We start from the raw sequence: 27,138 nt of genomic DNA, 5'->3' as shown, positions 1-27,138 counted from the left end.
TATTTTATTTATTTATTATTTTTTTATTTACTACTATTAATTGAAATAAAGATTTCAAGCACGTTTCTGAATTTTATGTTTGTATTTAATCTCTCGTATGGCTTTTAAAAATCACCCTTTAATATTTCTTGACAGATTTCGCTAAATGTAAATGCTCATGCAAGACTGCTATAATTTTAAATTGACGATTTAACGACAAAAATATTTATATTACATGCAATTATTGTCAAGTGTAAGTAGGGCTCATGTTTTTCAAAGCACCATCGATTGTCGGGTCGAAGGCCAATAGTCGACCTAAATATCCCTAATAAACATTCACTATCGAACATCGAAAGAAAGTGCAAAAGAGATTTAATAAAAGTGCATATTTTTTAAGAAATATAAGAGTTTTTACAGCGAAAAAACATAAAAACGACAACGCAGAGAACAATAAACACAATTGTTTTAAAAAGCTTGCCACAAAATTTATCGAATATTGCAAAGCAAAGTGTTAAAGAACTCGAAATTATGCAAGTTGGTGGTTTGAATAAGAATCAACGCAATGAACATCAGAAGAAAAACAAATAAAACTGTACTTGGTGGTGGTTGCTGTTGTTGCAGTGGTGCTCGCTGAACGAAGGAAGGAACGAGCGGACAACAGCGGCAGAGCGCCGTACACTTATGCTCTTGTGAAATATTGTATTGATAAAGACAGGCAAAACAGGACGCAGTTTGGATTTCTCATGAATAAACAAAGTGATAAATAATGTGAATGGTTTGCGCATTGAAACAATGTAATTTTCGTGTGTCATAAAAGAGAAAAGCACCATAGAGTTACAAAACACAATAAGCTTACTTAAAAACATATTGAGGTATGGCTCCACAACAACAACCGCCACCTCACAACACCGCAGCAGGCGTAGTTTCACCACCAACAGCAGCGGCGGCTGCAGCATCACATGTGGCAGTTGAACCAAAACATTCCAATCCCTTTTACATATCGGCCCATTATTTGTGTCATAACAAACGCTTAAAGCTAAAACGTTCTAAATATGTGGAGATCTTTCGCCGGGCCCTTAAGCAAGCCGAAAAGGCTTCATCATCTGTTCGCAATAAAAATAAGACTGATAAACGTCGTCAAAAGCTAAATTCTCTAAGAGCTGAAGTTACAATAGATTTGCTGTCCGATGATGAGGAAGAAGGGCAAAGAGCAACGACAATGCATGAAAATGTTTTTGCGGGGAAAATGTGCTTGGAAAGGGCAGCCATACTGGGCTTAATGCCCGTGGTGCGTATGTCGAATGGGCCCATCCAAATTGAACCTCCTCCCTTGGTGCCGTTGAGTAAACAAAAGCAAACCATAAATCGAGCCCAACAACAGCAACAAAGTCATTTGTCAAATCAAAGAAGATCATTGCAAATTCCACCACCATCACAGCTATTGGCATTACAAGCACAACAAACGCAGCTGCAGCCCCAGTATCAACGAAAACAACAACAACAGCAGCAGCTGCAACAACAGCCAGCCCGTAAACGTAAATCACGACCACAGCGTCGTTCTTTGCCCGTTCTACTCAACAATGAAAGTATTGTCCTCAGTGATGATAGTGATAGCGAACAAAGAAATGGTCTGCTAACACAACAATCACAATTTATTGCTGTACATCCTGACTTAGCTGTAATATATCCAACTAACCAATCATCACCTTGTCAACCGGCCTTCCCGGCTACCACTACAACTATTCCTGCCTCTTCACCTGCACACTGCAATACATCGGTAGTATTATCATCAAACTCCATGCAAGTTGATGAAGATGTAACAATATCACTGGTACCACGTTCACTTAATGCCACTACATGCGCTCGTACCACATCTTTGGCGTGCTCGATTAATAGTCCTAACAGTAATGTAAAACAGTCATCACCAGATCAACAACAACATCCACCTCCCCCATTTCCCATGTTACCGGATGAGACAACCGTTCATACAGTCATTGCAAATCGTATCTATGAACTATCCTTGACCAAATTACGTGAAGGTTTGGCATCCTGTGGCATACCCGAGTTCAATGATGGCCAACAGAAAATCTCACCAACACGGCGGAAAGGCATGGTCCAAGCGCCACCTGTTGTTACACAGCCACAGGCGCCAATTTCATTGAAATTGTCCAGTGATTTGAGTATTTCATTGATCTCAGATGATGAAGATGATGTCAGACATCATAAAAACACAAATGCAGCATTACTCAGTCCCGCCTTTTTGCAAAAGTTACCTGTCAATGTTTCGATAGCACCTGTCGTAACTATTTCACCACATCCCAATGGTGCAGCAGCACCTTCGATGGTGGGAACGGCTGCAACGTTATTGGATCCCAGAAAACTTAAATTTGGATAAATCTTGTATGAAAATAAAGCGAATCTAAGACGACCAGTCATGCACCTTCTTTACACAAACAGTAAATTCACTTAGATTTTGTGGTCATTTGAGACCGAGAATATACCAATGTACATTTTTTTAGTTAGGCCGCTGGGAAAGGCCACAAAGGAAAATTGAAGAAATTAAACCAAATGGTAGCAAATTTTGTAAAAAAAATTAAATTTCTAATCATCTACGAATTGTTGCATATTATTTGTTTGCAAATCCCTCCAAAAAATAGCATTCCTATCTTAAAGAATATATTTATATATAAACTATTTCTGTTTGTACAAAAACCATTTGGCACACAAATCAAAATTTATCTGTAATTTGTTTGGAAATTGTTACAAAGACGACATGAAAATTAATTCTGTGATTTTCAAAAAAAAAAAAAAAAAAAACTATCTATTTTCAAGGCCTATAAGAAATGAATATATAATAAAAGAAAGCATTTATTTGATTTGCAACAAAATTTAAGTGATTTGTTTAGCATCATCTCATACCATTCTCTTTTCACAATTCTTTTGTTAGTTCAATTTAATTTTAATATGTATATTTTATCCATATCTACTCATGTCATTTTCCATATTCTATTCTATAAATGTAGGTATTAAGCTATAATTACCCTCAATTTGGTTCTTAAATATTTTGTCATATATATTTTTTTAATATATAATAATGCATATATACTTTCTAAACTTCTCGCCCTGTGGGATGTCCTGGAGTTTGCTAGTGATTTTAAATTACAAATTTTTCTTTCGTTTGCATTCAACACCTGTATCCGAACTCCAGTATATACGTTCTATATCATCTATTGTCGCAAGTATTTCAATTCCTTTTTCGAATAAAATATAGTGGTTTCTATAGAATACTTTTCTTTAGATTTTTTATCTTTACCTCTATTTAAGACAAATTGTATGTATTTTGAAGTCAAACACATAATTCATATTTTTATTTTAATGTGCAAAAGTAACGAACTACCTATCGTACAAAAAAACAAATGCAAATATTTCGTATTGTTTTATTTTCTTCTTTTTTAATGAAAACCCGTAAAGCATATGCATATTTATGTATTTATAAGTGATATATATTTAGTATATACATATAAGAAAATGTATTTATGAAATAAATTGAAATTTAACTTTTACATTCTCAAAATGAATATTGATTTATTGGAACTGGATTTTATTGGATTTATTTATGGATTCCTAAGCCTAAATTTAGACATCTGAGTTCAAATTCTCTTATTCAATACCAAGAATTTGGCCCAGGAAGTAGTCCAGACAAAGGTGGAATAAAAGCTTTTCAATTCTCTCCTGCGGCTAGACTTTTGATATTCGAGGATGAACTAAGTTTATAAAGTTTGTTTTTAAACTTTTCTGCAGCAGATATTTACACCAGCCCATCTTTCAACGGTATAGCCATCTTCTGCGAAACTTCAATCTAAAAAACATCAGCATATTCCAAGCCGCCATAATCTTTACATTTTTTTTAATTTTATTGAATGAAAACAAAAAATGTCGGAAATAGCATCAAATATAAGAATAAGTTTAGATTTGTTCGAATTGGTCACCTTTTGGCACGAGTTGTGGCCTTCAGACGGCCAATGATACCGCCAGACGCTGCCCGAATGTTGCTCTGCGGTATTTTGGCCCATTCCCGGCGAAGCGCTTGCTTGAGGGGATCGACACTTGGTATTTTTAAGTGCCAACCTTGCTTTCCAAAATACTCTAGACACAATAGTCCAACTGATTGGTATCCGGAGATTTTGGTGGCCATTGTGCGCTGGAAATAACCATTCTTTGGTGCTGCGTGCTGAGTCCTGTTGGGTCTGCGGCCAAAATACACTCTCCAGAATATTTTCGCGATAATATTCGACATTTATTCTGATGCCACGGTCGATTAATACGAGCGTAGAGCGACCATCGGCTGTAATGGCAGCCCACACCATCACCATGGCCGGCGCTTGAGTTCTTGTGGCCAAACGAAGGTGCTGACCTCTTTGGCAAGTAAACACTATCATTTTGTTTGTTTACGAACTGCAAGCCAAATTCGGCAGTTCACCATTTTCGGCCAAGCGAAGCAACTTTTTTGAGTCTATTTTCTTTCAGTTGTGGTGTAAGTTCTTGCACTTTTTGAAATTTCAATGGCTTTAACCCGTACTCATTTTTCAATATTGGCCGAATGGAATATTACGATATGTTCAGCTCACGAACCATTTTTCGGCCACTACGACTCGAGATTCGATCAAGTCGCTTCTTTACTTTTCGAACCGCTTTTGCTGATGTTGCTGTTTTCCGTCCACTTCCTTGACGTCAGGCTACGCTACCAGTATCACGGTAACGAGCGATGGTACCAGACACTAAATATTTATTCACATTTAAATGCTGGAGTGCTCTAACCATAACCACTTGTGGTTTTCCAGCCAAATATAAAGATATCAGTCTTTCGATACAAAAATACATGAATCCGAGTCATTCGATACATTCCGAGATATTTCAAAAAAAAAAAAAAAATGGCTAAATGGAAGGGGATGCAATGTGCCAAAAATTGACCAATGCTTTCTGAGAAGAGGTAAAAGTCGCTCATTTCCATGGCGAAATCGGAACTAAAACTTGTGGTTGGATTAATCGGAGATCACTGTAACATAAGGGTCATGACTTCTAAACGGGGTGACGACAACATCGATTACTGCAGGCTTTAAGATGAGGAAGAAACTAGAACGCTAGAACAGTTACTTTGCCACTGCCAATTCTGTTAGACATAGGCTTATGGGCGAGCAAATTCTGGTACCATATTTATATTCAAAAAACATCGCTCTTTACAGTACATATCACAACATTATGTGTGTATTTCATTTGAAAAGGCAGATTTTCTTAACATCTACATGTTAATGTTCTTTTTTACATTAAAATTATTACTTATAAATTAAAACATAACTAATGAACTAAAACAATCCTTCCAATGTTCACTCATTTACGACGTCGATTGCCTCCGGTCTTTTTGCCAAAATCAATTTCGCTACACAGCAGAGGATTGCTGGCCTTACTTTCATAGGCAGCCTTTGCAGAAGAATTAAAATAACGTGGTTTCTTTGAGGTAGATGACGATGCGGACGACGTTGATAGAGGTGTTGTGGCAATACGTTTCAATGCCTTTGGTACAATGTACTCGGGAACATGTGATAAGTGGGGCTGTACTTTAACTGTCTTCAAAGGTTTGTCATGGCGCAGCACTTGCAAATCCCGAGTGTTTTCGCTAAAGAAAGCTTTCAGTTTTTCGCTGTTGAAAATTTCCTGTTTAATTTCACGTACACGAGCCTCGTGGACTGCGGTACGGGTAACAGCACGCCAGGCATCTTTGGCACGGTAGCGGAAGGCCTCAACTTCTTCCATTTTGAATTGATAATTTCTGGAAAAAAAAAACGAAAACTATTAAAATACATTCTCCAAAACCAACAAAGTATTATTACTTACTTTATAACCTGTTCCTCACTCATGTAACCCGCTTTTAGACGCTCCTCCACCTCATCATTGATTTCTTTATCCTTTATACTAACCATTGACAAAACAGTACCCTTGTTATTTCCTCTAGCCGTGCGTCCCGCTCTGTGGATATAAGAATTCACATCCTTGGGGAAATCGAAATTAATGACATTGGTGACACATTGGAAATCAATGCCTCTTGATGCTCCCGATTCGCGATCAGATTTGTTGCGACCAGGATTTTCCAACATATGTTCATCAGAGGCAATAATAAAATCATAAATTCCTTGATTAAATTGATTAATGGTATGAATGCGAATTTTTGCCGGAAGTTCTGAGTTGAGGACACAGGATTTTATGCTAAATTGCTCCAAGAATAATTTCAACCTAAAAAATATGGAATAAAAAAGAATTACATTAATTAGGACTACATATTGATATTTCAAAAATGTAAAAGCTTATGTATAAGTCAGAGAGAAGATTAGTTGGGTAAATCATTTAGAAGCCAACTGTGTGTTCGACACAGATGCTACTTCTTTGATATTGATAACAAAGTTTCATCATAGTCGTTAATATTAGGATATGGAAGGGAAATGTATAGTCGTTTGTGATACATGAGGTTTATTTTTCCTTTTCCTTCATTTTTATTTATGGTCAGTGATAAATATGATACATTTGTGTTCCATATTAAACAGCGATCCAATGATGTCCTTGTCCTGTTGCATTAATTATTACAGATTTTAATTTTTTTATTCTGCTTTACGCATTTCCCAAAGCTAGAGTACTTTGAGGCCATCATATGTAGCGAAATATGACTTTTTCAAACCCTTCTTTAAACAAGGAGGTTTTGTTGTATCAAGCGATTATACTTTTCCCTTCCCATTCAATAGCTTCAATTCTTTTGAGTGAGTTTTACTTACTTGTAACATCGATCCACAGAGTTGACAAAAATAACATTCTTGCCACGTACCAAACGCAATTTTAGCAAAGCGTATAAAATTGCCGGTTTATCCAGCTCTTCGGCCAAAATGCGTTGATGTGACAGCTGACTTTCTGGCACCAGCTCTGGCTCTTCAAGTTTCAAAATTACCGGGTTATTTAAAATGATGTTTTTCATATTCATCACATCTTCGGTTATTGTGGCCGAGACTAAAACGGCTTGATAAATTGGTGGTAAATATTCAACTAATTTTTTTACATCTTTCTCAAAACCAAATGAAAACACCAAGTCGGCTTCATCCACTACCAATGTCTCCAGATGTTTTAAATCCATGGCGCCCGATTGTAAATGTGCCAAAACCTTAGCTGGAGTGGTTACAACAACATCAGGCCTTTCGGAGAGAACATGCCGTTGTGCCACGGTGTCGCTAGATGACAAGTCAACTACACGCAAAACTTTACCACATTTTTCGCTCATTTGTTCCATAGCTTTGCGCGTCTGTTGGCAAAGTTCTTTACTGGGAGCCAAAACTAAGGCGCTGATACATTGTTCGGCAGCATTCAATTTGGAATTGAGGATCTTTTGTATCAAGGGCAAGGCAAATGCCGCTGTCTTGCCAGAACCAGTGCGAGCCTTGACTATGACATCTTTACCTTCCAATAACAAAGGTATGGCAGCCTCTTGTATCAATGTGGGCTCGCTCCAGCCCATTTTTGATATGGCCTAAAATGCAAATGAAATTATAATTGAGAACTCCGATACATATTTCTCTAAAGTGGCTTACCTTTAGAATACGATCATCTAATTCCATTTCATGGAATTGTTTGATTTTACGTTTCTCCGTCATTGTTTTATGTATTTTTCAATAAAATCTCCGAAATTCCTAAAAGTATCTTCAACCCCACAAAACAATGCACGTTTTTAATGCTTCTTCTTCCAACAAATAATATTCACTGTGAGTTATTAGCATCCATATGATGTGATGCCGTGTAAACAAAAGTTATCATGTCATCGTGAATGCCTTGTTTATATTTTTGGGGGAACATAACCAAAAATCTTATTTAACAACAAATTAAATTAATTTAGTGTTTCAGTTTGTAAAAGTATCTACAGTTTTGTAAAATGGCTTCCAATATACGCTTCCTACGCCCCTATGTTTCTGAGGGTTTGCGAGCAGCAGGAATCATGGGTGCCGGTGATATATTGGCGCAAACCGTTGTGGAGAAGAAATCCTTCAAAGACATTGATCTCATACGCACAGCAAAGTATGGTTCCCTGGGTATGCTTTTTGTTGGTCCCGTTCTAAAATATTGGTTTGGTCTATTAGATCGCCAAATAAGAGGCAAACAAGGTGTACAGCGGGCTTTAAAGAAAATGGCTGTGGACCAGGCGATAATGGCACCATCGCTGAATTTAGCCATTGCCAGCTTGGTGGGATTAATCAACAATGAAAAACCTGGAGACATAGCTGAACGTCTTAAAACCCAATATCCGGATATAATGAAGACAAATTATATTATTTGGCCAGCGGTCCAGATTCTTAATTTTGGTTTGGTGCCTCTAAGATATCAAGTGGTGTTTGTGCAGACGATAGCCGTATTTTGGAATTGCTTTGTATCCCAAAGGTTAAATGAAAAACTGGCCGATAAAACACCCCAGCTAATGGACGAACAGGAGAAGTCTTTATGATCAAATTATCATAGCGGAATATCGTTAAAAGTTTTATAGTTTTTATAATCTTATTTTAAATTATTTTTAATTATAAGTTAAAAAATGACCAATAACATAAATATGTGATGTAAAACATACTTCCAATATAACGAACACATTTTCTGTAATTGAAAAGTTCTTGCCGGAAATAAGATACATTTTCTAACTGAATTAGAAAGGTGGTTCCATTTTACACATTGAAATATAAAGAACAGAAAAAAATAGGAAAAAATGTAGGTCATAGGTTTCTATATTCAATCAATCTAATTGTTTTGTTTGAAAGATTTATTAAATGGAAAATGGGATATATTCGTCCACTTTTTGGTACATATCCCATATAAAAGTACTAACCGATTCTAACTACTTTGATTTTTTTAAATCTCCAATTTCGTTAATTGAATTTTGTGCAAAGTATATATCCACTCTTTTAGGTATTATGAAGCTTTTTCCCGATATTTGTAAGAGTATCAATTCGAAGCACATGGAGAATTTGCTACTTAACTTCTCGCCGTGTACTTCGCAAATCCATATTACGACACCACTCAAAATTCGGAGGGCTACAAATATTCTCTCTTCTGTTATGTTATGCTTTATAATCTTAATATCTACTAAGCAATTTTTTAGTAATATATTGTTTAGTTTTTATTTTTATAAGGAAAGAATCATTTAAGTTAATCAACTGAGAGTTGAGTAAATTTACTGAGAGTCACTGTATCTCATTCAGCGCATTGTTCTGATATGTTATCATTTCACAGTGATGTGCTAAATAGAGAACAAGAAGACATACATGAATCATATGTTGTTTTGTTTACAAAATACAATTCCGGGCATTCTCACGCCTTCCTCCATACCATATGAAATTATTTATCCCGGAATATTAAAATATCACTCTTAAACCACGGCTGTTTAAACGAGGAAACCTTGGAGATAAGAAAAATAAGGAAGTGTAATAAAACTTATGTCATAAGTACCTCACACTATTAGTGTTTTCACCATAAAATCGTCAGGCAGCATCCTTCGTCAGATTTGTGTTATAAACAACTTCCAGGATGTCGAATGTTCGTGAAATATTAACGCTGCAGTTTGGTAACTATGCCAATTATGTGGGGACCCACTGGTGGAACATACAGGTGAACTATTGCTTTCAAAAATTTACGGTTAATGAGCAGGTGTTCAATATAAAATCTATTCAATTTCTTTTAGGAATCTGGATTTTCCTATGACAGCAGTGCTGGACCTTCGGAGATATCTCATGATGTATTATACAGAGAAGGTGTTAATCACAATGTATGTGAATTAATATTATTTAAATATACCATTTAATTACATGCCTTATTTTAGAGACAAACCACCTATACACCACGTTTACTACTAGTTGATTTGGATGGATCCCTAAAACACCTGCCACGCGAGGGTGAGCTATATGGCAACAGTTTAAAAAGAGATATCCATGAAAAACTATTTCCAACCGAGGGCGATGACAGTTCAGAAGAACATGAGTCAGTTAAAAAGCTAAAAGAAGATGTAGCATGGCAGCCATCAGATGTAGAAATAGTTGCCGAAAAAGAAACGGCAAAACATGAATTCCAAGAAGATCTGGATAATGCCGCTGCGGCTACTGAGAATAAAAAATATGATCTAGCTGATAATGTTGATTCGTGGGCAGATTTTTTATATGGTCGCTATCACCCACGCACAGTTCATGTTGTCAAACAATACAGACATGATCCCGAGAAGCAAACATTTGATACATTTTGTAATGGTGTGCAGTTATGGAAAACCGAGCAATTTGAGGAAGATTTTTGTGATCGTATACGTCAATATGTAGAAGAATGTGATTTTATGCAGGGCTTTCAAACGCTCTTTGACGCCTTTAACGGCTTTGGCGGTATGGCCACACAATGTATGGAGCATTTGAATGACGAATATGGTAAAGCTAATTTGGCAATACCCTTATATTCACCGAAGAATATGCTCTATGAAAATGCAGGTAAGCAAATGAATTATGCATGCTCTCCGCAAGGGAAACTCTTCATTTTAAATGCGAATGTATATAGTGTTTGGAGGATTATCCCAGAATTCCCAAAAATTTGTTTCCTGATTTATTTGGCTTTAGATTGGTGGAGATCATACACAATCAATCAATACCTTTATTCCAGAATCCCCAAAAATTTGTTCCCTGATTAATTTGGATTTAGATTTGTGGAGAGCTTGCACAGTCAATTAATGTCTTTAATATTTTATTATTATTTTCTTTTCTTCCAGATGAAGCCATGTCCGACTCCATACGCGTGGTGAATAGTGTTCTAACTTTTAGTCAACTTATCGAACAGACCAATCTTTTCGTGCCCTTGAGTACTCAAGATCGTGTTTGGCGTCAGCTGGGATCCTCGCGCAAATTTAATTCCATTGAATTCCGAAATGATAATCTATACCAGACATCGGCAGTATTGGCTTCTTATCTAGATACAATTTCACTACGCTACCGACTTAAAGAGGCGCCCGGCTCCAATAGCTTAGCAGGATTTTGTGGTGATATGAGCAATTATGGACGTAAATTTGCTGCGGCTGCCTTCAATCTTCCCTTCACAATGCAGTACAATATGGATTTGATAGATTGCCTGGATAAATTTGAAGGACCACTGTTTACACAGTTAACACCAAATTGCAAGGTGGGCAATGATTATGTAATACAATCTCTCTGTGTTCGTGGAATACCCTCGGATCGCTTGAAAAGACCTCGTGAAGCATGCAACAAAGATCAAATGCGTATGGCTGCGTATCGTTGTGAAAGTGTATCGGAAATGTTCCAACTATATTTACAATGTTCCAACCATGCAGGCATGGCTCATGTAACTTCTATTAAGTCAGCCATACCAACACGTCTACCATATCCAGATGAAATATTTGCCGATAACCTAACTACCTCAGGATTTATACATCCCAGTGAAAAGAGAACGGAAGATAAACGTGTCAACACCGTACCATGTGTTGCATCTGTACAATCATCAAGTGAATTAGGTGACACGCTGGAGACGTTGCACCGTGAAGCGAAACGTATTAAAATTGCAAAGTTACATCGTTTTAAAGAAGCCGGTTTGGAAGATGATGATTATGCTGAAGTACTTGAAAGTCTGTTACAGTTTAAGGATAACTATGAAGATAATTTTGAATTATAGTCGATTAAGTGTCTGGATGTTGCAACAGAGAAGGAGAAGTACATTCGTCTTAAGTGTACTAGAGGTTTTAAGAAATTAAAACTAAGCTTAAATTATTGATTTTTACGATTTTTGTTTAGTGAACAAATGGAGGAAAAATGTGAAATACTCGGTAATTGAAGGAAGGAAAGTTACTACAACTCTATTTCAATTCCATGATGACTTTTGGAGATTCCTATCATAAAATTGAAAAATAAAGAAACATCAATTTATAACATTTATTTTTGCCTATTTTTTGGTTTGATCCGATTGTCGATTTTCTAATATAACATACAAAGGGAAATATTATTGGATTAAGCACTAAATTTCAAAGCAAAAATATATGAGAAAAAAAGTAAAGGATAAAAATACCAAAATATGTAATCCAACTTTTAAATACTTCCTTCTAAATCTGGTATATAATCTCTAAGGAGAGAACAAGATCACTCACATCCATCCAAGGTCACTGCAGTGTTACAGTTACGACTCCTAAATGGAGTAGTGACGATACTGATTACTGTAAAATCTGCTAAGATGAGAAAGAAACTGAGACAGTTGACCATTTACTCTGCCACTGTCCAGCTCTCAATGGGAAACACAAGCTTGTTGTCTCTAATACAAAGCCTTCAGAAATTTTTCAACTAGCCAGAAAATTCAAGTGGTTAATTATCATATTATTTCCCCCATTTCTTCTCTTTTTTCCTAATTTTGGGGCAAATACAACCAGCACGTCTCCGAATGGAAATAAAGATGGCGCGTCCTTTAACCTAACCTAACTTTTAAATACTTTAAATGTTCTGCTTTGAATGCAGTAGTGAAATCATGGTGACCCAACCCCTCGGTGTCATAGCCACCCACTTCTAAATTAAATGAATCTCGTTTTCCTTTGAAAGTAGAGTTTTATTTAATTTAAATTTCATTTAGATCCGCTATTCTCATAACACATACATTTTCATAGTTTTAATTTTGTTGGATTGTTCTGTTTTTGTTTGTTTTAAACTTACAACTACATAGTTTTTGCCTAATCTGACATAACTCTCAAACGTACTCCAGTATACTTTTCTTTATGTATATCTAAACTTTATCTATATCTTGTAAAGCTTCATCCAATACCTTAGTGGTGGTGAAACGTTTATTTGGACGATTAGTGGACGGTGAAGTTGATGAACTACCCGCCTCACTGCTTGAGGAATTCTGTTGTGTATTGGGTGCCTGAGCGGGAACCAAGAGGAATTCATTGAAGAGGAAATCGGCATCCATTGATTGTGTTTTGCCATGAAAGCTGCGTGTAATGCGTTTGGGTGGTTCGATAAATTTCTCTTTCACAATTAAAGCGCCCGGGCGGGGACTTGCCGGGCCACTGGCTGAGCCCATTTCCGAGGGCATAGTTATGGGGCGAAATATTGCCGATTGTGATGCCTTGTGCTGGGGAGAACCGCCACCGGAAACCAAATCAGATGCTACCACATCTGAGGTTTTCAGATTTATACAAGACTGTGTTAGATTGACATCGACAAAATCTTCCACATTATTTGGCACTCTTTTCAAAGTATTGCTTTCGAATGGAAAATTTGAATTGGATGTAGACTGGGTTAAATTTTCAAATTTCCTTAGGCGAGCATCCTGTTTCAATTGTAAACTATTGGGCTGGGGTATATTTATTGAGGCATGCAAGGCCGCATAGTCTTTCTGTCTGTCAATATCGCCACTTTCAAAGAGACTTATCTGTTTTTGTATTTTGGGGGAAATGGTATCGGAAGCTTTGCGTATGCTAAGCAAGGGAGGTACAGGATCGCCAAAGGTTGGTCCAGCACTTAAGGGTGGCTCCTCATCGGCGTGACAACAGCAAGCAACCTTGGGTTCATTTTCATCTAAACGTTTATTTCTCATGCTGCTAAAGAGTTCCGTTGATTGTTCAGCATCATCATCGGGTGGTTGATCAGATTCGGCATGGCCCTCACAGCAGTAACACATTTCCAATTGGGGTCCCTCATCATGGGGCAAAGATGGTGTGGTTGCAGCTGAGGGAGTGGCATCTTCATCCTCAAAGCCCTATAAAAAACAGAAAATCATAAGAAAAACCATAAATTTTCCTTTAAAGTAACAACAACGAACTTACATCCACGGACAATGTCAGCGATCCCTTGTTGGCCACAATACTTAAATCCATATTAAAGCTAACCGGTGTCAAACAGGCACTTTTACCTCCCGGACCTCCGCCACCACCCCCACCAATTGCACCCATATTAAATTCCGTATCATTGCTATCCAAACTATCCAAATTCATGGGCGTATAGACACTGACAGTATTCAAATCACCATCCAAGCGGGGAAAGAAACGTGCCAATTTGGCCGCCGTGGCCGATGATGGTGGTAGACTATAATTGCCACCCTCATTGCTGGTCAAACTAATTGACATCTCACAGCTAGGCGTCTCCTGGGAATATGTATCCGATATGGCCGGCGAAGATGGTTCGGTGATACTACTTGCTATACTCGATTGCTTACTCCATACTTGAGAAGAAAAGTAGTTTTGAAAAAAAATCTTTAAATTTAGCACTTTTTAAAACGAGATTGAATTTTTTTATTAAAAAATTATATTCATACCATTTCCGAAGAAAACAATATTTGAAATTGTATTTAAAAAATATTTATTTTTGCATTGTGATTTGGCAGAGGAAATTAGAAACGGGCATCGGTGCTTTAAACTAAAAAAATAAGATTAATTTAATTTAAGCATGCAAAACATTTAAATAGTTGGTATTTTGAAAAAAGTTGATTGGTGCAGGATTTTTAAAGAATGGATGTGATATAGTAGTGAAAAGATTACGATGACCAAAAAATGGATATCCTAATCAGTTCTTCGCAATTTTGACTACTTGCAAATTAATTAATAATTAATTTTCCTCTCCATGGGAATAATTCAGCTATAGTATTAGTCCGGAAATGTTTCACTCTTGAAGATAGAATTTCCTCGACTAATTACCTTACCCGACTAATTAATTACCCTAACATTCTTTAATTTTTTTTTGAGATTTTTTCTCGATTTTTTTGACTCCCATAAATAATGACTTCCTCATCAGGATAGTGAGGTTGTTCTAGTCAGTGCCCCTAACCACCTGCTTCTTTAAAGCCATGGGTTAGGGTTTCTCAGCTTACTCCAGATTTGTATGATAATCTATTTGTGGATCAAATCGGACTTCCTCATCGTGATTATGGAGTTTTCATAGACAGAGGGTCAACGGCAAAAACTAAAATTTCAGTGATATCGGATCACATCTCAATAGCCATAGTGTTGTGGAAACCTTTCGACAGTAAGGAAAACCATATTTTTTATTGCCTGTGAGAAAGCTCGTATCTACGTAAGAAAGGCTCTGAGCTTTAGCTTGCTTATAAGGAAAAAGGCTCCCAGCTAGAGTCATCCTTTGAAAAAGGCAAAATAAAGGAAAAGATCCCTGCAATATTTACCTTTAAGAAAGGAAAGCTCTGCTTAAGGGATTATTGCTTCAGATCGCCCATAAAAAAGGAAAGTTCTCTGCATTAGCTACAATAAAGAAGAGTCAAAAGTCGTATTTATATTTATTAGAGCTACCCGTAAATATTGAGATCCGAGTTTTACCAAATACAGGGGAAATGAAAAAACTGCATCCAACTCCAGACGGCTGTCATTTCTAGGCCACTCGTTAAAGTTATTTCAGTGACAGCTCATTATATTATTTACTAGCGTACAAAAGCATTTTGGTGAGAATTTTCCAGAAAAAATTATGGAATTCAAGCCTGATAGTGTGATTTCTTTATATTTGGCTGGAAAACCACATATATTTGAGCTGTAGCTAATTCTAAAGCGATTTTCACCAAATTTGACATACTTGCTTATAGTATAAATTGAATCATAAGTGAGTTTTTGTTGGGGCAACCCACATTAACAATATGGCATCTCATGTTGCAACATCCTATACGGCAACGCCCATATAATAGGACGCCGTGCTACCGCCATTTTAGCTTGCTCAGTCTTGTTTTGTCTGTCACTCGAGTCTGACTCACTACATTGTAACTTCTACATTCCTTTTTAAATTAGTAGCTGTGAACGCTCATCATCCAATAAATCTTTACACCTTTAGTATTAACAAACATTGGCTTTTATTTCAAACTATAAAAGTACAACAAAAGTGGCGACGAGGATAGTGGAAATTGATCAATAATTGCACACACAACAATCCGCAAAAATGTCTCAAGATATAATTCTACAATTGTTAACAGAGCAACAAAAAGCAATGTCGCAACAAACGCAACTGCTAAAGCATATGGCTGATCTTCTTCAAGCACAAGGAGCACCAAATTCACCACACTCACCACAAACATCAAATTCATCCAAAGCAGCACTAATGGAATCACTAGCACAGTCAATGACAGCATTCGTATACGAGCCAGAGAGCGGTCTGATATTTCAAGCGTGGTACAACAGGTTTGTGCATGTTTTCGAAAAAGAAGCAAGCTCACTCGAAGAACATGACAAAGTGGCCTTGTTATGGAGAAAAATGTCGAACCAAGTACATGAAAGATTTGCCAACTACGTATTACCAGCAAAACCTGAAGACATGACTCTAAAGGATACAGTAGAGAAACTCAAGAAACTCTTTGGTAAAACAGAAACACAAGTCTCACAAAGATACAAATGCCTTCAGCTAGCAAAAGGCGACAGCGAAGATTTCAGAGAATACGCAAGCAGAGTAAACCTACAATGCGAACTATTCAAAATGAAAGAAATGAAAATCGACCAATTCAAATGTCTCATTTTCGTCTTAGGACTCAAGTCAGCAAAGGACAACGACATAAGACTTCGCTTACTAAAGGTACTGGATGATGAAAACACTACAATGAACCTAGATCAACTAGTAGACGAAACACAACGAATTCTAGATCTCAAATCGGACAACATTCTCATTGAACATCAATCAAAAATCGTCTGTTCACTCAACAAGCACGCAAAAGACTTTAAGAAGCACAAAACACCCAATTCACCCTGTTGGTATTGCGGAGACCTTCACTACGTCAAATTTTGTCCTTTCCAGAAACATAAATGCACAACATGCAATCAAGTGGGTCATAAAAATAACTTTTGCAACATCGCTAAGACTGGTAAGAATTTCAAATCATCGTCTGAAAACAACCAGAACGAATTCAGGAAATACAGCAATTCAAGGAAATCATTCAAAACTAAGGCAGTTTTCAAAACACACAACATTAATTTCCGCGACTTAAGGAAATACACAACTGTCCTAATTAACAACAATCCTGTAAAACTTCAAATTGATACTGCATCAGACATATCAATTGTATCTATCAACACATGGAAAGCTATAGGTAAGCCTGAAGCCTACGAAACTTTTGACAACGCTAGCGACGCAAACGCAAACTCAATCAAGCTCCTAGCAGAATTTCAATGTGACGTCACAATCGACAAAACATCAAAAACATTAAAATGTTATATAACAGATATAGAAAAACTCAATATCATGGGAATCGATTGGATTCAAGCATTCAATCTATGGCAGAAACCAATAACCTCATGGTGTCATCAAATAAACTTCGTTGATGAAATAGCAGAATTGAAAATGAATTATCAATCAGTTTTTGATAACAGTACCCCAGGTCTGTGCAAAACAAAAGTCAACAATCACGAAAAACCAGCAGATGACTTTATAGTGGCTTCAATATCATTCGAAGAAGACATACGTAACGAGATAAATGAAACTATGTCAGTTCTCCCAGTATCATTTAAAATGATCGTCGATGCAACAACAAAAGACACGGATTTACAAATGGTCCTCAAATACATTCAAACAGAATGGCCAGAAAGCAAGAAAAATATTAACCCATCAATTATTCAATTTTTCAACCGCAAGGAAAATCTTTCAACCTTCGATGGTTGTATTCTCTTCAATAATCGTATAGTAATTCCTAAATCATATCAGAGACAAATCTTACAACAACTTCACAGAGGACACTTATCAGCAGAACACAGCAAAGCCATCGCCAGAAGTTATGTTTATTGGCCAAACATCGACAAACAAATTGAAGACTTTGTTCGGAAATGCAAAAATTGTCAACATGCGGCAAAAAGTCCAGTAAAAACAAATCTTTGCCCATGGCCATTAACTTCACACCCTCTTGAAAGGATACATATAGACTATGCTGGTCCAGAAAAAGGTAAATATTATCTTCTTATCATCGACTCGTATTCAAAATACCCTGTTATATACGAGACAACAACGACAACCACATATGCAACATTAAAAATGTTAAACGAATATTGTGCACTCTTCGGAAATCCTGAACAATTGGTCTCGGACAACGGAACACAGTTCTGTTCAGAACAATTTGAGAAGTGGTGCAGCAAAAAAGGCATTAAACACACAAGGACTGTTCGTTTTCATCCAAGTTCAAATGGACAAGCCGAGCGTTTCGTTGATACACTTAAACGTGCATTAAAAAAACTAGAAGGGGAAGAAACGCCTACGGAATCTCTCCAAACCTTCCTAGAAGTCTACAGATCCACACCAAATCCAAATGCACCAGAAGGTAAGTCTCCAGCAGAATCCTTCATCGGAAGAAAAATGAGAACGGTCTTCGACGTTCTAAGGAAGCAACAATCGCCTGAGTATAACGTCAATCACAAAATGGAACAGCAGTACAATACCAAACACGGTACCAAAAACAGAGAGTTTAGCAACGGAGAATTGGTCTATGCCAGAAACTTCAAAGGAAACAAAAGTTACTGGACAACAGGCGAAATAGTCGAGCGTAAAGGGAAAGTCATTTACAACACTCTAATCGACGTTGGGGACAGGAAAATTCTAGTACGAGCTCATACTGATCAACTTCGACATAGAGAATCGGTAGAGTCAAGCAGTCAAGAACGACAAAAACTACCATTGGACGTACTACTTGAAGAATTCGAAATCGCTTTGCCTAACCATCAAGAACATTTTGCAACTCCAACAGGTTCACCAAACTGGACACCTCAAAGAATAACAAGTCGCAGACAACCAGTCGAACCTATTTCAAGATCACCTTCTCATCTTAAGGAGGGAGATGTTGGGGCAACCCACATTAACAATATGGCATCTCATGTTGCAACATCCTATACGGCAACGCCCATATAATAGGACGCCGTGCTACCGCCATTTTAGCTTGCTCAGTCTTGTTTTGTCTGTCACTCGAGTCTGACTCACTACATTGTAACTTCTACATTCCTTTCAAATTAGTAGCTGTGAACGCTCATCATCCAATAAATCTTTACACCTTTAGTATTAACAAACATTGGCTTTTATTTCAAACTATAAAAGTACAACAGTTTTAATCTTCTGTAATTGTACCATAATATTACACATATGACTCACAATGAAATTGAAATCGGGGGAAGGAATATGTCGGAGCCATATCTATATTTGGACCAATTATCACAGATTTCAATAGGGAACAAACAAATAATTTCTAAAAAAATTCATTTCAATCGGAATATAAATGCTACCAGTCTCCGTTTTTCAATCAAATCAATAGACAAAAATCCCTCTAAAATTAAAAGAATAAATGTTGTCCTTAATTGATTAATGTGAGTGCGTTTGGGTGGCATAAAAAGGTATAAAATCTTACCAAATTTTTGAAACTGAAAAAGTATTTACTCAGCGAAATGCAACCAAAATCTCAATATTCGCAACATAAAAAATTTAAACTCAAAATAAAAACAATACAAAAATCCATTTATATTAAACAATATTTATTATATTAAAAAAAAAAACATATTTTTTTGTTTCTCATCATTAAAATTCTCAATCAAATGAAATTATATAAAATTTTTAATTACAACAAATAATTTAAGAAAATGTCTTTGTTTTATTCATTTAACATTGAACAGAAAAATCTATTTGAAATCATTTAAACTTGTAATTTATAACTTACAACTTGACCCTGCTGCTACTGGATTTGTTGTCTGCAAACGCTGTTGCTGCTGCTGTTGATCCCCACCAGCTGCCACGGGTGTTGACTCGGCATCTGGTACAGCATTCCTTATTTGATATCCACACAAACCACATCGTTCCGGATTCTTTTCATTCAGAATACTATTGTCATTACAACGACAAATGTTATTGGTTGGTGTACTGGCCGTTGCCGAGCAAATATCCTCATCCGTTATGGTTGTCATCATCGACAGCGGTGTTGAGGGATTTTTCGGGGGTGTGCATGTGGGTGTCTTGAATAGCGGTGCCGAAGTCATTTTTTCCAAAAAATTATCAAGTTGTTTGAGCGACAAAGCATTGTGCAATGTTTCTAAGGGTCGTATCGGTGGTACACCACCAAAACCGTCCAGAACTGTTAAAGGGAAGACTTTACAAATGAATAATAGAATTTCGGTTTTAGATGAAAACACATTGATATGGAAGGTGATTTTTGTTGTTTGGTTTATTAGTTAGTTCATATATTGTCGAGTAGAGTACAAAAACATCCAGAGAGGTTATGAAATGAGGATATTTGGTTAAATATTTGGAAAAAAAAAGTAGAAATTTGTTTTTGAATAACAAAAAAAAAAAAAAATTATATAAATACAGCTGCATTCTTGAAGTTAGACCCTGCAGCCCTGCTACTGATATAGAGAAAGTAATATTTAATTTTTGTTTTACGCCCACTAATGAACAGTATGTCCTACTCTTGCTTACGATTAAACACTTATCGTAGGTGGGGTAAGAGATAATCAAACTAAAAGAGAAAGTTCAACACTTAAGTGTTGCGAAAACCTTTGTTAAAAATAATGACGCTCAAAATTCTTCTCAACCAAATGTCATACTTTAACGGGTCTCCTACTTTAACGGGAAACATTGGAGCTTTGTGGTCCAATTCACATGAGCGTCAAAATTTGATTTTTTCCGGTTCTAACTCAAGGTTTGAAAATGTAACTAATGGAGACGGCTGCAAAAACTACCCTAGGTTTGTCTATAAAGCCGACGTTCTTCAACCACCAAGGATTGGGGGTGGTCTCCAAGACCACATTTTTAATGGAATTGTTGATGACATCTGTGACTCTATTAGTACGAATGCCACTCAGACCTGCTTGAGCTAGAGGCACTCTTATAGCGTTGGACCCCCTCTCCAGATGGTGTATATCGTTCCGGACACACCTGGGTGGAAGAGTTTTACCTACCATATGATGGTTTGAATGACTCTCACAATTTCACCCAAGAAAGTACTGCTATACAAACATATGGTTATGTTGACGTAGAGGAAGAACCTTCTCAATAGATGGTCCACTGGTATCACGAGAAAACACCCTGTTATAGTTCAAAGTTCGGCCTTCTGGAAGGTCTGAATATTTTTCCATTGCGTTGCATTCGTATTCGCAGACCACACTGGCCGTTATAATGTGCTCCGGACTAGTGCCTTAAGAATCTTGCTACTACTTTTCAATTGATCACAGATAGATGTGGCTTGCGCGGACGACTTGAACATGTGACCCCAGGGGTTTTGGGGTAGTTAGTGGTGGAATTAATGTACACCTCGAGCTGCAAACATTCAGCTGTGTTCTCATCTCCGCAGACCATGTGGCAAAGAATGTGACTTAGTGGCGGATAATTTTGCATTTCTCGCATAGAAGTAGGCGATAGGGAAGATTTTTGTTCAGCATTACACATATGGCATGCAATGCTGTTGTGGGCGGAATCCGGAGCTGGATAGCTCCCACTGAGGCTGGGGAGGAGTAAAGCTTCAAGGTCTTTGCTACTGACTACTAAATCGAATTTGGACTGTATATCTCGAGTTTGTTGGCATCTGTGCCTGACTTCAGTAGCGGGACCACCCTATCAATTTTTCAGGCTTTGGGAACGATGTGGTGGCTAACGACAGGTTGAGGACTTAGTGAGATACTCGGCATATCTAGCTGTTTCAACATTGAAACCATTGAAATTCCATCCGGACCCAACGCTTTCTGATAACATTCGCAACATCATCCATCGTAAATTGTGGTGGGACCTCTTCGGCGAAAAGAAAAACCCTATCAACATCGGAGTGCTCAACGAATTGTCAAAGAATTTTTCAGGCTTCGGGAATGATGTGGTTGAGGACTTAGTGAGATACTCGGCGTATCCAGCTGTTTCAACATTGAAACCATTGAAATTCCATCCGGACCTAACGCTTTCTGATGACTTTCGCAACATCATCCATCGTAAAGTGTGGTGGTACCTTCGCGGCGAAAAGAAAAGCCCTATCAATCTCGGAGTGCTCGACGAATTGTCGATTAAAGTGGCCAGCGCGCCTCTTCGGATCAGTAACTGTGACGTCGTTAAACGTGACTGCGGTCCTATCATCGTTTTTCCGAGTGGTTGAGAATGACTTAACCGTTACCCATATTTTCTCTAGCCCCTTCTCCTCTTATGCTCCTGTACCAACCGGTTGACTTCCACTGTCAATTCCCGTTGCCATTGCTTTGAACTTTGGTCTAATTTCGGGTGTTCGCAGCAGGTGTATAACGAGTGGCTGCAGCTCTGATGATATCTCGGGAAAACCCTTTCTGTTACCCGAACATCGGAAGGTGTGGACAGTTCTGAAGCGAGGGTTGGTGAACTTTCTGAATTCTGGCCAAAGGTTAGGAAATCGGACGGCAGCTATTTGAGATAATTTTGGGGAGATGCTCTAATCAAGGACAAATGACAGGTTGCCAACCCACAGAAACACGAACATATGTATATACATTGAGATGTGGGGGAGGTACTAGAAGAAGTGGACCAATATTGTTTATTTTCGCACCTAACCTAGCACCGATACAAATATTATGATTTCTGTGAGGTAATGTTTTTCGTTCATAATTTCCAAATTGGATCTAATCTCTCATCGATGGTCATCATGTGTACCAGTTAGCCAGACAGACAAACGGACATCTCTAAATCGACTCCAAACTTCCTGAAACTGATTGCGTACAAAGGGTCTGAAACTGTTGTTTCGATGAGGCGCATTTTGAAATCCCATGACTAAGGTTAGAAACAGTTATTTGAGTTTGAACAAATTTGCACACCCTTTGCCATGATGAAAATCGGCTGGAAAATTTTATAAAGGTCTTTCAATATCTAAAATATGGTTTTGCCATTATATGAGACATAATCAAAACCCTGAACGTATATATAAACAAGTTTTGCATGACATCCATTGAAGCACTGAAATGCCTGAGCTAATTTGTTTTCTCCTTACTTTCCCCTTAGTGGCCCTTAAGTACTTTCCTTACAGCAAGGACTTTTTTATTTGTCTTCTCCATATCAGTAGTTTAAATGTCCAAGGAAACTCTTTACTTAAAATACATTACAACAAACAAAATAAAGTACTTACCCGACGATGATACCGGGATCATATCTCTCAAATTGGGAGCCGATGAACTGCCACTTATTACCGCTGTACTGAATAGACTGTTGGCGCTTGTGGTCATCTTTTTACTAAAACCACCGAATCCCAACATTTTCATATAAGACATCTGGCCGGCAATACTGTGTCTTTGGCGTCTGGATGATACCGATGACGACGACGATGTCGAAGTGACAGTATTATCTGTAGTGGTATCAGTAATAGGAGGATTGTTGATAATGGAGGATATGATAGGGTCGGTGGTGGCGTTATTTTCATGGTCATTGTAATTATCAAAAATGTTTGAGGGGGGAGTGGAGGAATAGTCAAGGGAAATGGTTTTTTGAAGTTTTTTATATGGCGATGGGGCATGGGTGTTGTTGTATGGTGTATGATCGTCATTGATGGTTATGCAAGGAGGTGTGGGACGCAACGTGTTTGTGGTCGTTGTTATGGTTATTGTTGTGGGGAAAAAGGAAGCAGAGGAAATGGGAAATTCATCATTGTTAGTTTCATTTAGATCAATATCATTATCATGGGAAGCAGAAAGTAGTAGATTTGAAGAAGAAGAATTACTTGGATTAGTGGTGTTGGTGGTACTGGTGGTGTTGATGGTGGAGGGTCTTGAACTCAAACTATATAAACGATAGTGACCCGCATGTGGATGAATGTGATAATGATGATGATGGTGGTGATGATGTATATGGTGATGATAATGCATATGATGTGGTCGGTGAGCTGGGGTCAGGTCATCTGTTAGTTGATTAGAAGAGGAGGAATTGGGGGGCTGGTTGGTGGTGGGTAGAAGATCCATGTCCAATTCTTGAAATGGGTTAGTTAAATTGTATGATGCAGTATTATTAGAGGCCGGAGCATTTTCAGCAATCGGATCGAATTGCCTAAAACTACTAATTGTGGGAAACTTAAAGGGACTGCAGGAGTTTAGCTCAGCAATAACCGGTGCCGATTGTGAAGCAACTAAATTGGACATTTTTCGTTTAATTTGGGGATTTTGTTGTAGACTTTGGGCATGCTTGTTGTTACTGTTGTTGTTGCTATGTTGTGTTGAAGAATGTTTGTTGGAATTATCCAAAGCCTCACACAATTCTAGGGTGGAGGCGGTGGGTGAATTTGTGGGCGAACCGCCTGGGGCCTTCAAACTATTCATGTGCCTTTTTCTGGCTGCTGGCGTAAGAAATTCACCACTTAGCAAAGAGGCTGGGGCCGAAGATGAGATTTGTATTTCTTCTTCAAAGGATGTGGGACAGTCGTACGATGAGGAAACATTGCTTATGGCCAAAGGAGGACTGGATATTTTTGTATAGTTACCCATGTCACAAAGATTTGTCTCACTTTTCGAATGGGCATGGGGTTGGACCAGCTCCTCTTGAGTGGCTGACAAATGGCCTGAACAGTTACAGGTCAAAGGCCTCTCATTTGTGGCCAATGGCGACATACGTCTTATTTCTCTTAGCTTGTGCATAAAATCTCCCTCATCACCACTTTCCATGCGTCGCATGGTTAACAATTGGGCCTGTTTCTTTTGCATTTGACTACTGGGCGAGGGCGATTTGTGGGCTGTACACATGTTATGGGATTCGGGCGTGCCAGGAGTGAGGGAGAAATCTATTTCCGACAAAGGCAACTCATTGGTGGAAGAATCGATTTTAAAGAAGGTCAGATTATCGGTTACACGTATTTGAAAACAAGATTGGTTGAGGTTAGTATTGGGACGCGATGTTAAAATCTCTTTGAATTCTTTGACATGAGCTGGGGGTGGAGAGGGTGTAATGGGGGCGTCGTTGCAAGGCGAATCAGCTTTAAGCCATAACACGCACACATACAGAGCAAGGAATGAAGCGAATATTAAAAGAGGCAGTGGGCGGGCGGGCATTCACAGAGATAAGACAGGTTGTTTGATTTTATTTTTGGGTCAGAAGGTTTTGAAATGTAATGTTGTTGTTGTGTTGTTGTTGGAAAATAAACGAAAAAATTGTAGATTTACGTTTAATAAATGTTTATATGGCATAAACTTAAAGGTATGACACAACAATAATGCATAACATTTTCGTTTTTAAGGTTAGGCGAACATATTTTTGGAACGAGTGAGTAGCCGGCTGATTGGTGGTGGCTCAGGGAACAAAACAATATTGTAAAGGTAGAGGCCAAAATGTATGCATCTTTTTCTGCGGTAAAAAATAAAATTTTTTTAACCTGAATTTTTTTACAGAAAAATTATATTGATTCAGTTTTATTCTTGTTTTAAAAGAGATAGACTTTTTCCATAAAAGAAAATTCGGTTTTTTGGTAAAGAGCAGAAATTACGTAGCTTCCCTATTCTGCTCGTCCATAAAATAAATTTTTTGGGGTATGAAATTACAGAAGTTTCAAAATATTGTCCTTAAAGAAACAAATGTTGGTTATTTCAAAGTACATACTGAGCTGGGAAGATGGAGTCATAAAAAATCTGGCATATTTGATTTACTATTTACATATTATTAAGATTTCTAAATCTGACAAAAAAAATTTTTTCTTCACAGCTTAATTTGGAATAGATACTATAATTGGAAATATTCGAAATTCGAATTGTAACAAATTTTTTTTTTGTGCCCAATAAAATCGAAACTGGATCCGTGTTCCATCATCTGAGGCATACCTTTACAATAGAATTGTGCCAACCATATGGTGGTAGTATGTGAAACGTGAATGGTTTAGTTGAGCGACAAAATTATGGTGTTAAGATTTTTTTGTTGTACAGCGCACACAACACATTGAAGAAGAAGAAAAGGACGAATGAAGTAGAAATCAACAGGCAGGCAGACAAAGCAAGCAATTATTTTATTTTTTCTTTTTTTTTAATTGGCTAGTTATTTCTTTGGTGAAATGTACATTTTTCTATTAGTAAGGTTATGGCTTTAGAAGAAGAAGTAGTAGAAGTGATGTTACAGAACTTAGGAAGTATATAAATCAACAACAAGTATTAACACAACATTTTTACAGGCATGCAAAAAGTTTTGTGATTTGTTTCACTTTTGGAAACACGGTTTTTGAAAAGTGATTTTTTGGGTCCCTATTATTGTTAATTCATAGAATATATCAAATAATTTTGGATTTTGTATTCAGTATTTATTTTATTAATTAAATAGAAAGTTTATCTGCTTTAAACAATGTGAAAAAATCAATTTCCCCACAAAATATGGGAGGGTAAACGAGCAAAAACCTAAAAAGTAGAAAAAAAATCATAATTTTTTCAACTAGTGCTTATTTCATGAATGGTAATACTTTGCCCATCTCTGATTTAAAAAAATAATTTGTTTTACCCTTGCGTTGAACCGGTATGGAGGAGGATATTGGTAACTTTTTTAATTTTCATAAAAATAAGTATTTGGCGGACCCTTTAGATGCTAGAATGATTTATTTTAATAGAACATGTTTCAAGGAGATATAATTTTTATTCCGAGCTCCGTCTTACTCGATTTTACTCGTGAGTTAGAGTACTCGAAGAGTACATAGATCCCATCATCATCTACAAATTTGCTACAAGGAATTCCTGGCTAAGCAGACCTTCCTACTAAATATAATTCTCTCTATAAACACTTCTTTTTTTATCTATTCTATCGGCAACAATTATATTTTTTCTAGGATAAACACAATGGACCAAAGTGTTATTCTAAGAGCGAAATGTACGAAAATGTATACACCCAGCCTTGAGTTATAATTATTCAAACTGTTGACTCTTTATGGGAGAGGTTCCGAAGCAGTTGGCCAATATTGACCAATTCGTATCTGAACTAAGACTGATATAAATATTACAATGGTTCAGATTTGGAAAATAAAAATATTGGTATGTGCAAAATTTGAAGGAAATCGAACTTTTATATCCAATTTTTTGCGAAATCATAAATTCGACTTGTTTCGCAAGTTATGACAGTGTGAAATTTAAAGCGATTTGGATGCTTATTTCTCTTTTTTTAAGCGTTTTGTTTTTCAATATATTGAACCCTGTGTGTGGGAGGTACCAGAAGAAAA

At 37.2% G+C, this 27,138-nt stretch overlaps 6 protein-coding genes across 20 annotated transcripts in view; 4 read left to right on the top strand and 2 right to left on the bottom strand.

Moving 5' to 3' along the window:
* The first annotated feature begins 309 nt into the window (after nt 1-309).
* Nucleotides 310-3,245, top strand: LOC101897853 (uncharacterized). The gene has a single exon (XM_005182656.4). The coding sequence runs from the start codon at nt 854-856 to the stop codon at nt 2,372-2,374; it is 1,521 nt and encodes a 506-aa protein (XP_005182713.2). The 5' UTR covers nt 310-853; the 3' UTR covers nt 2,375-3,245.
* Nucleotides 3,246-5,215: 1,970 nt separating this feature from the next.
* Nucleotides 5,216-7,707, bottom strand: LOC131806005 (probable ATP-dependent RNA helicase DDX56). The gene is made up of 4 exons (XM_059129870.1): nt 7,605-7,707; nt 6,801-7,543; nt 5,872-6,267; nt 5,216-5,806 (listed from the first exon to the last, which is right to left on the bottom strand). Exons 1-4 carry the CDS (start codon nt 7,665-7,667, stop codon nt 5,368-5,370), a joined length of 1,641 nt encoding a protein of 546 aa, XP_058985853.1. The 5' UTR covers nt 7,668-7,707; the 3' UTR covers nt 5,216-5,367.
* Nucleotides 7,708-7,846: 139 nt separating this feature from the next.
* Nucleotides 7,847-8,682, top strand: LOC131806006 (mpv17-like protein). Its single transcript, XM_059129871.1, has one exon. It carries the CDS (start codon nt 7,943-7,945, stop codon nt 8,507-8,509), a length of 567 nt encoding a protein of 188 aa, XP_058985854.1. The 5' UTR covers nt 7,847-7,942; the 3' UTR covers nt 8,510-8,682.
* A 191-nt stretch (nt 8,683-8,873) lies between these two features.
* LOC131806004 (protein misato-like) lies at nt 8,874-11,969 on the top strand. Its single transcript, XM_059129869.1, has 4 exons — nt 8,874-9,660; nt 9,734-9,817; nt 9,872-10,520; nt 10,796-11,969. The coding sequence occupies exons 1-4, from the start codon at nt 9,580-9,582 to the stop codon at nt 11,707-11,709; spliced, it is 1,728 nt and encodes a 575-aa protein (XP_058985852.1). The 5' UTR covers nt 8,874-9,579; the 3' UTR covers nt 11,710-11,969.
* A 668-nt stretch (nt 11,970-12,637) lies between these two features.
* Nucleotides 12,638-27,138, bottom strand: part of LOC101898430 (inositol hexakisphosphate and diphosphoinositol-pentakisphosphate kinase) — a 53,230-nt gene continuing 38,729 nt past the window's right edge. For 9 of the 15 annotated variants that reach the window (XM_059129864.1, XM_059129859.1, XM_059129849.1 and 6 more), the window contains 4 exons: nt 23,098-23,931; nt 19,690-20,115; nt 13,847-14,241; nt 12,638-13,779 (listed from right to left, as the gene is read on the bottom strand). In XM_059129864.1, the coding sequence (XP_058985847.1) occupies nt 12,802-13,779; nt 13,847-14,241; nt 19,690-20,115; nt 23,098-23,931 (2,633 nt within the window). In that variant the 3' untranslated portion in view covers nt 12,638-12,801. The remainder of the gene's footprint in view (nt 13,780-13,846; nt 14,242-19,689; nt 20,116-23,097; nt 23,932-27,138) is intronic. The other 6 variants (XM_059129863.1, XM_059129860.1, XM_059129862.1 and 3 more) reach the window with 3 other exon arrangements.
* LOC131806002 (uncharacterized protein K02A2.6-like) lies at nt 15,957-19,004 on the top strand. The gene is made up of 2 exons (XM_059129865.1): nt 15,957-16,457; nt 16,534-19,004. Exons 1-2 carry the CDS (start codon nt 16,403-16,405, stop codon nt 18,891-18,893), a joined length of 2,415 nt encoding a protein of 804 aa, XP_058985848.1. The 5' UTR covers nt 15,957-16,402; the 3' UTR covers nt 18,894-19,004.

Source organism: Musca domestica, unplaced genomic scaffold (assembly GCF_030504385.1).
Source record: "Musca domestica strain aabys unplaced genomic scaffold, Musca_domestica.polishedcontigs.V.1.1 69, whole genome shotgun sequence".
NCBI classification, from domain to species: Eukaryota; Metazoa; Arthropoda; class Insecta; order Diptera; family Muscidae; genus Musca; species Musca domestica.
Note: the sequence above shows the minus strand (reverse complement) of the source record. Positions and strands in the feature narration are given on the sequence as shown.

Excerpts from the sequence above, each read along its gene's own strand:
- LOC101897853 (XM_005182656.4), top strand. The coding sequence starts at position 854 with ATGGCTCCACAACAACAACCGCCACCTCACAACACCGCAGCAGGCGTA.
- LOC131806005 (XM_059129870.1), bottom strand. The coding sequence starts at position 7,667 with ATGACGGAGAAACGTAAAATCAAACAATTCCATGAAATGGAATTAGAT. Across the intron at positions 7,544-7,604 it reads TAGATGATCGTATTCTAAAG|GCCATATCAAAAATGGGCTG; the intron begins GTAAGCCACTTT and ends TTTGCATTTTAG. Across the intron at positions 5,807-5,871 it reads AGTGAGGAACAGGTTATAAA|AAATTATCAATTCAAAATGG; the intron begins GTAAGTAATAAT and ends TTTTTTTTCCAG.
- LOC131806006 (XM_059129871.1), top strand. The coding sequence starts at position 7,943 with ATGGCTTCCAATATACGCTTCCTACGCCCCTATGTTTCTGAGGGTTTG.
- LOC131806004 (XM_059129869.1), top strand. The coding sequence starts at position 9,580 with ATGTCGAATGTTCGTGAAATATTAACGCTGCAGTTTGGTAACTATGCC. Across the intron at positions 9,661-9,733 it reads CCCACTGGTGGAACATACAG|GAATCTGGATTTTCCTATGA; the intron begins GTGAACTATTGC and ends AATTTCTTTTAG. Across the intron at positions 10,521-10,795 it reads TATGCTCTATGAAAATGCAG|ATGAAGCCATGTCCGACTCC; the intron begins GTAAGCAAATGA and ends CTTTTCTTCCAG.
- LOC131806002 (XM_059129865.1), top strand. The coding sequence starts at position 16,403 with ATGCCTTCAGCTAGCAAAAGGCGACAGCGAAGATTTCAGAGAATACGC. Across the intron at positions 16,458-16,533 it reads TCAGAGAATACGCAAGCAGA|GACTCAAGTCAGCAAAGGAC; the intron begins GTAAACCTACAA and ends TTTTCGTCTTAG.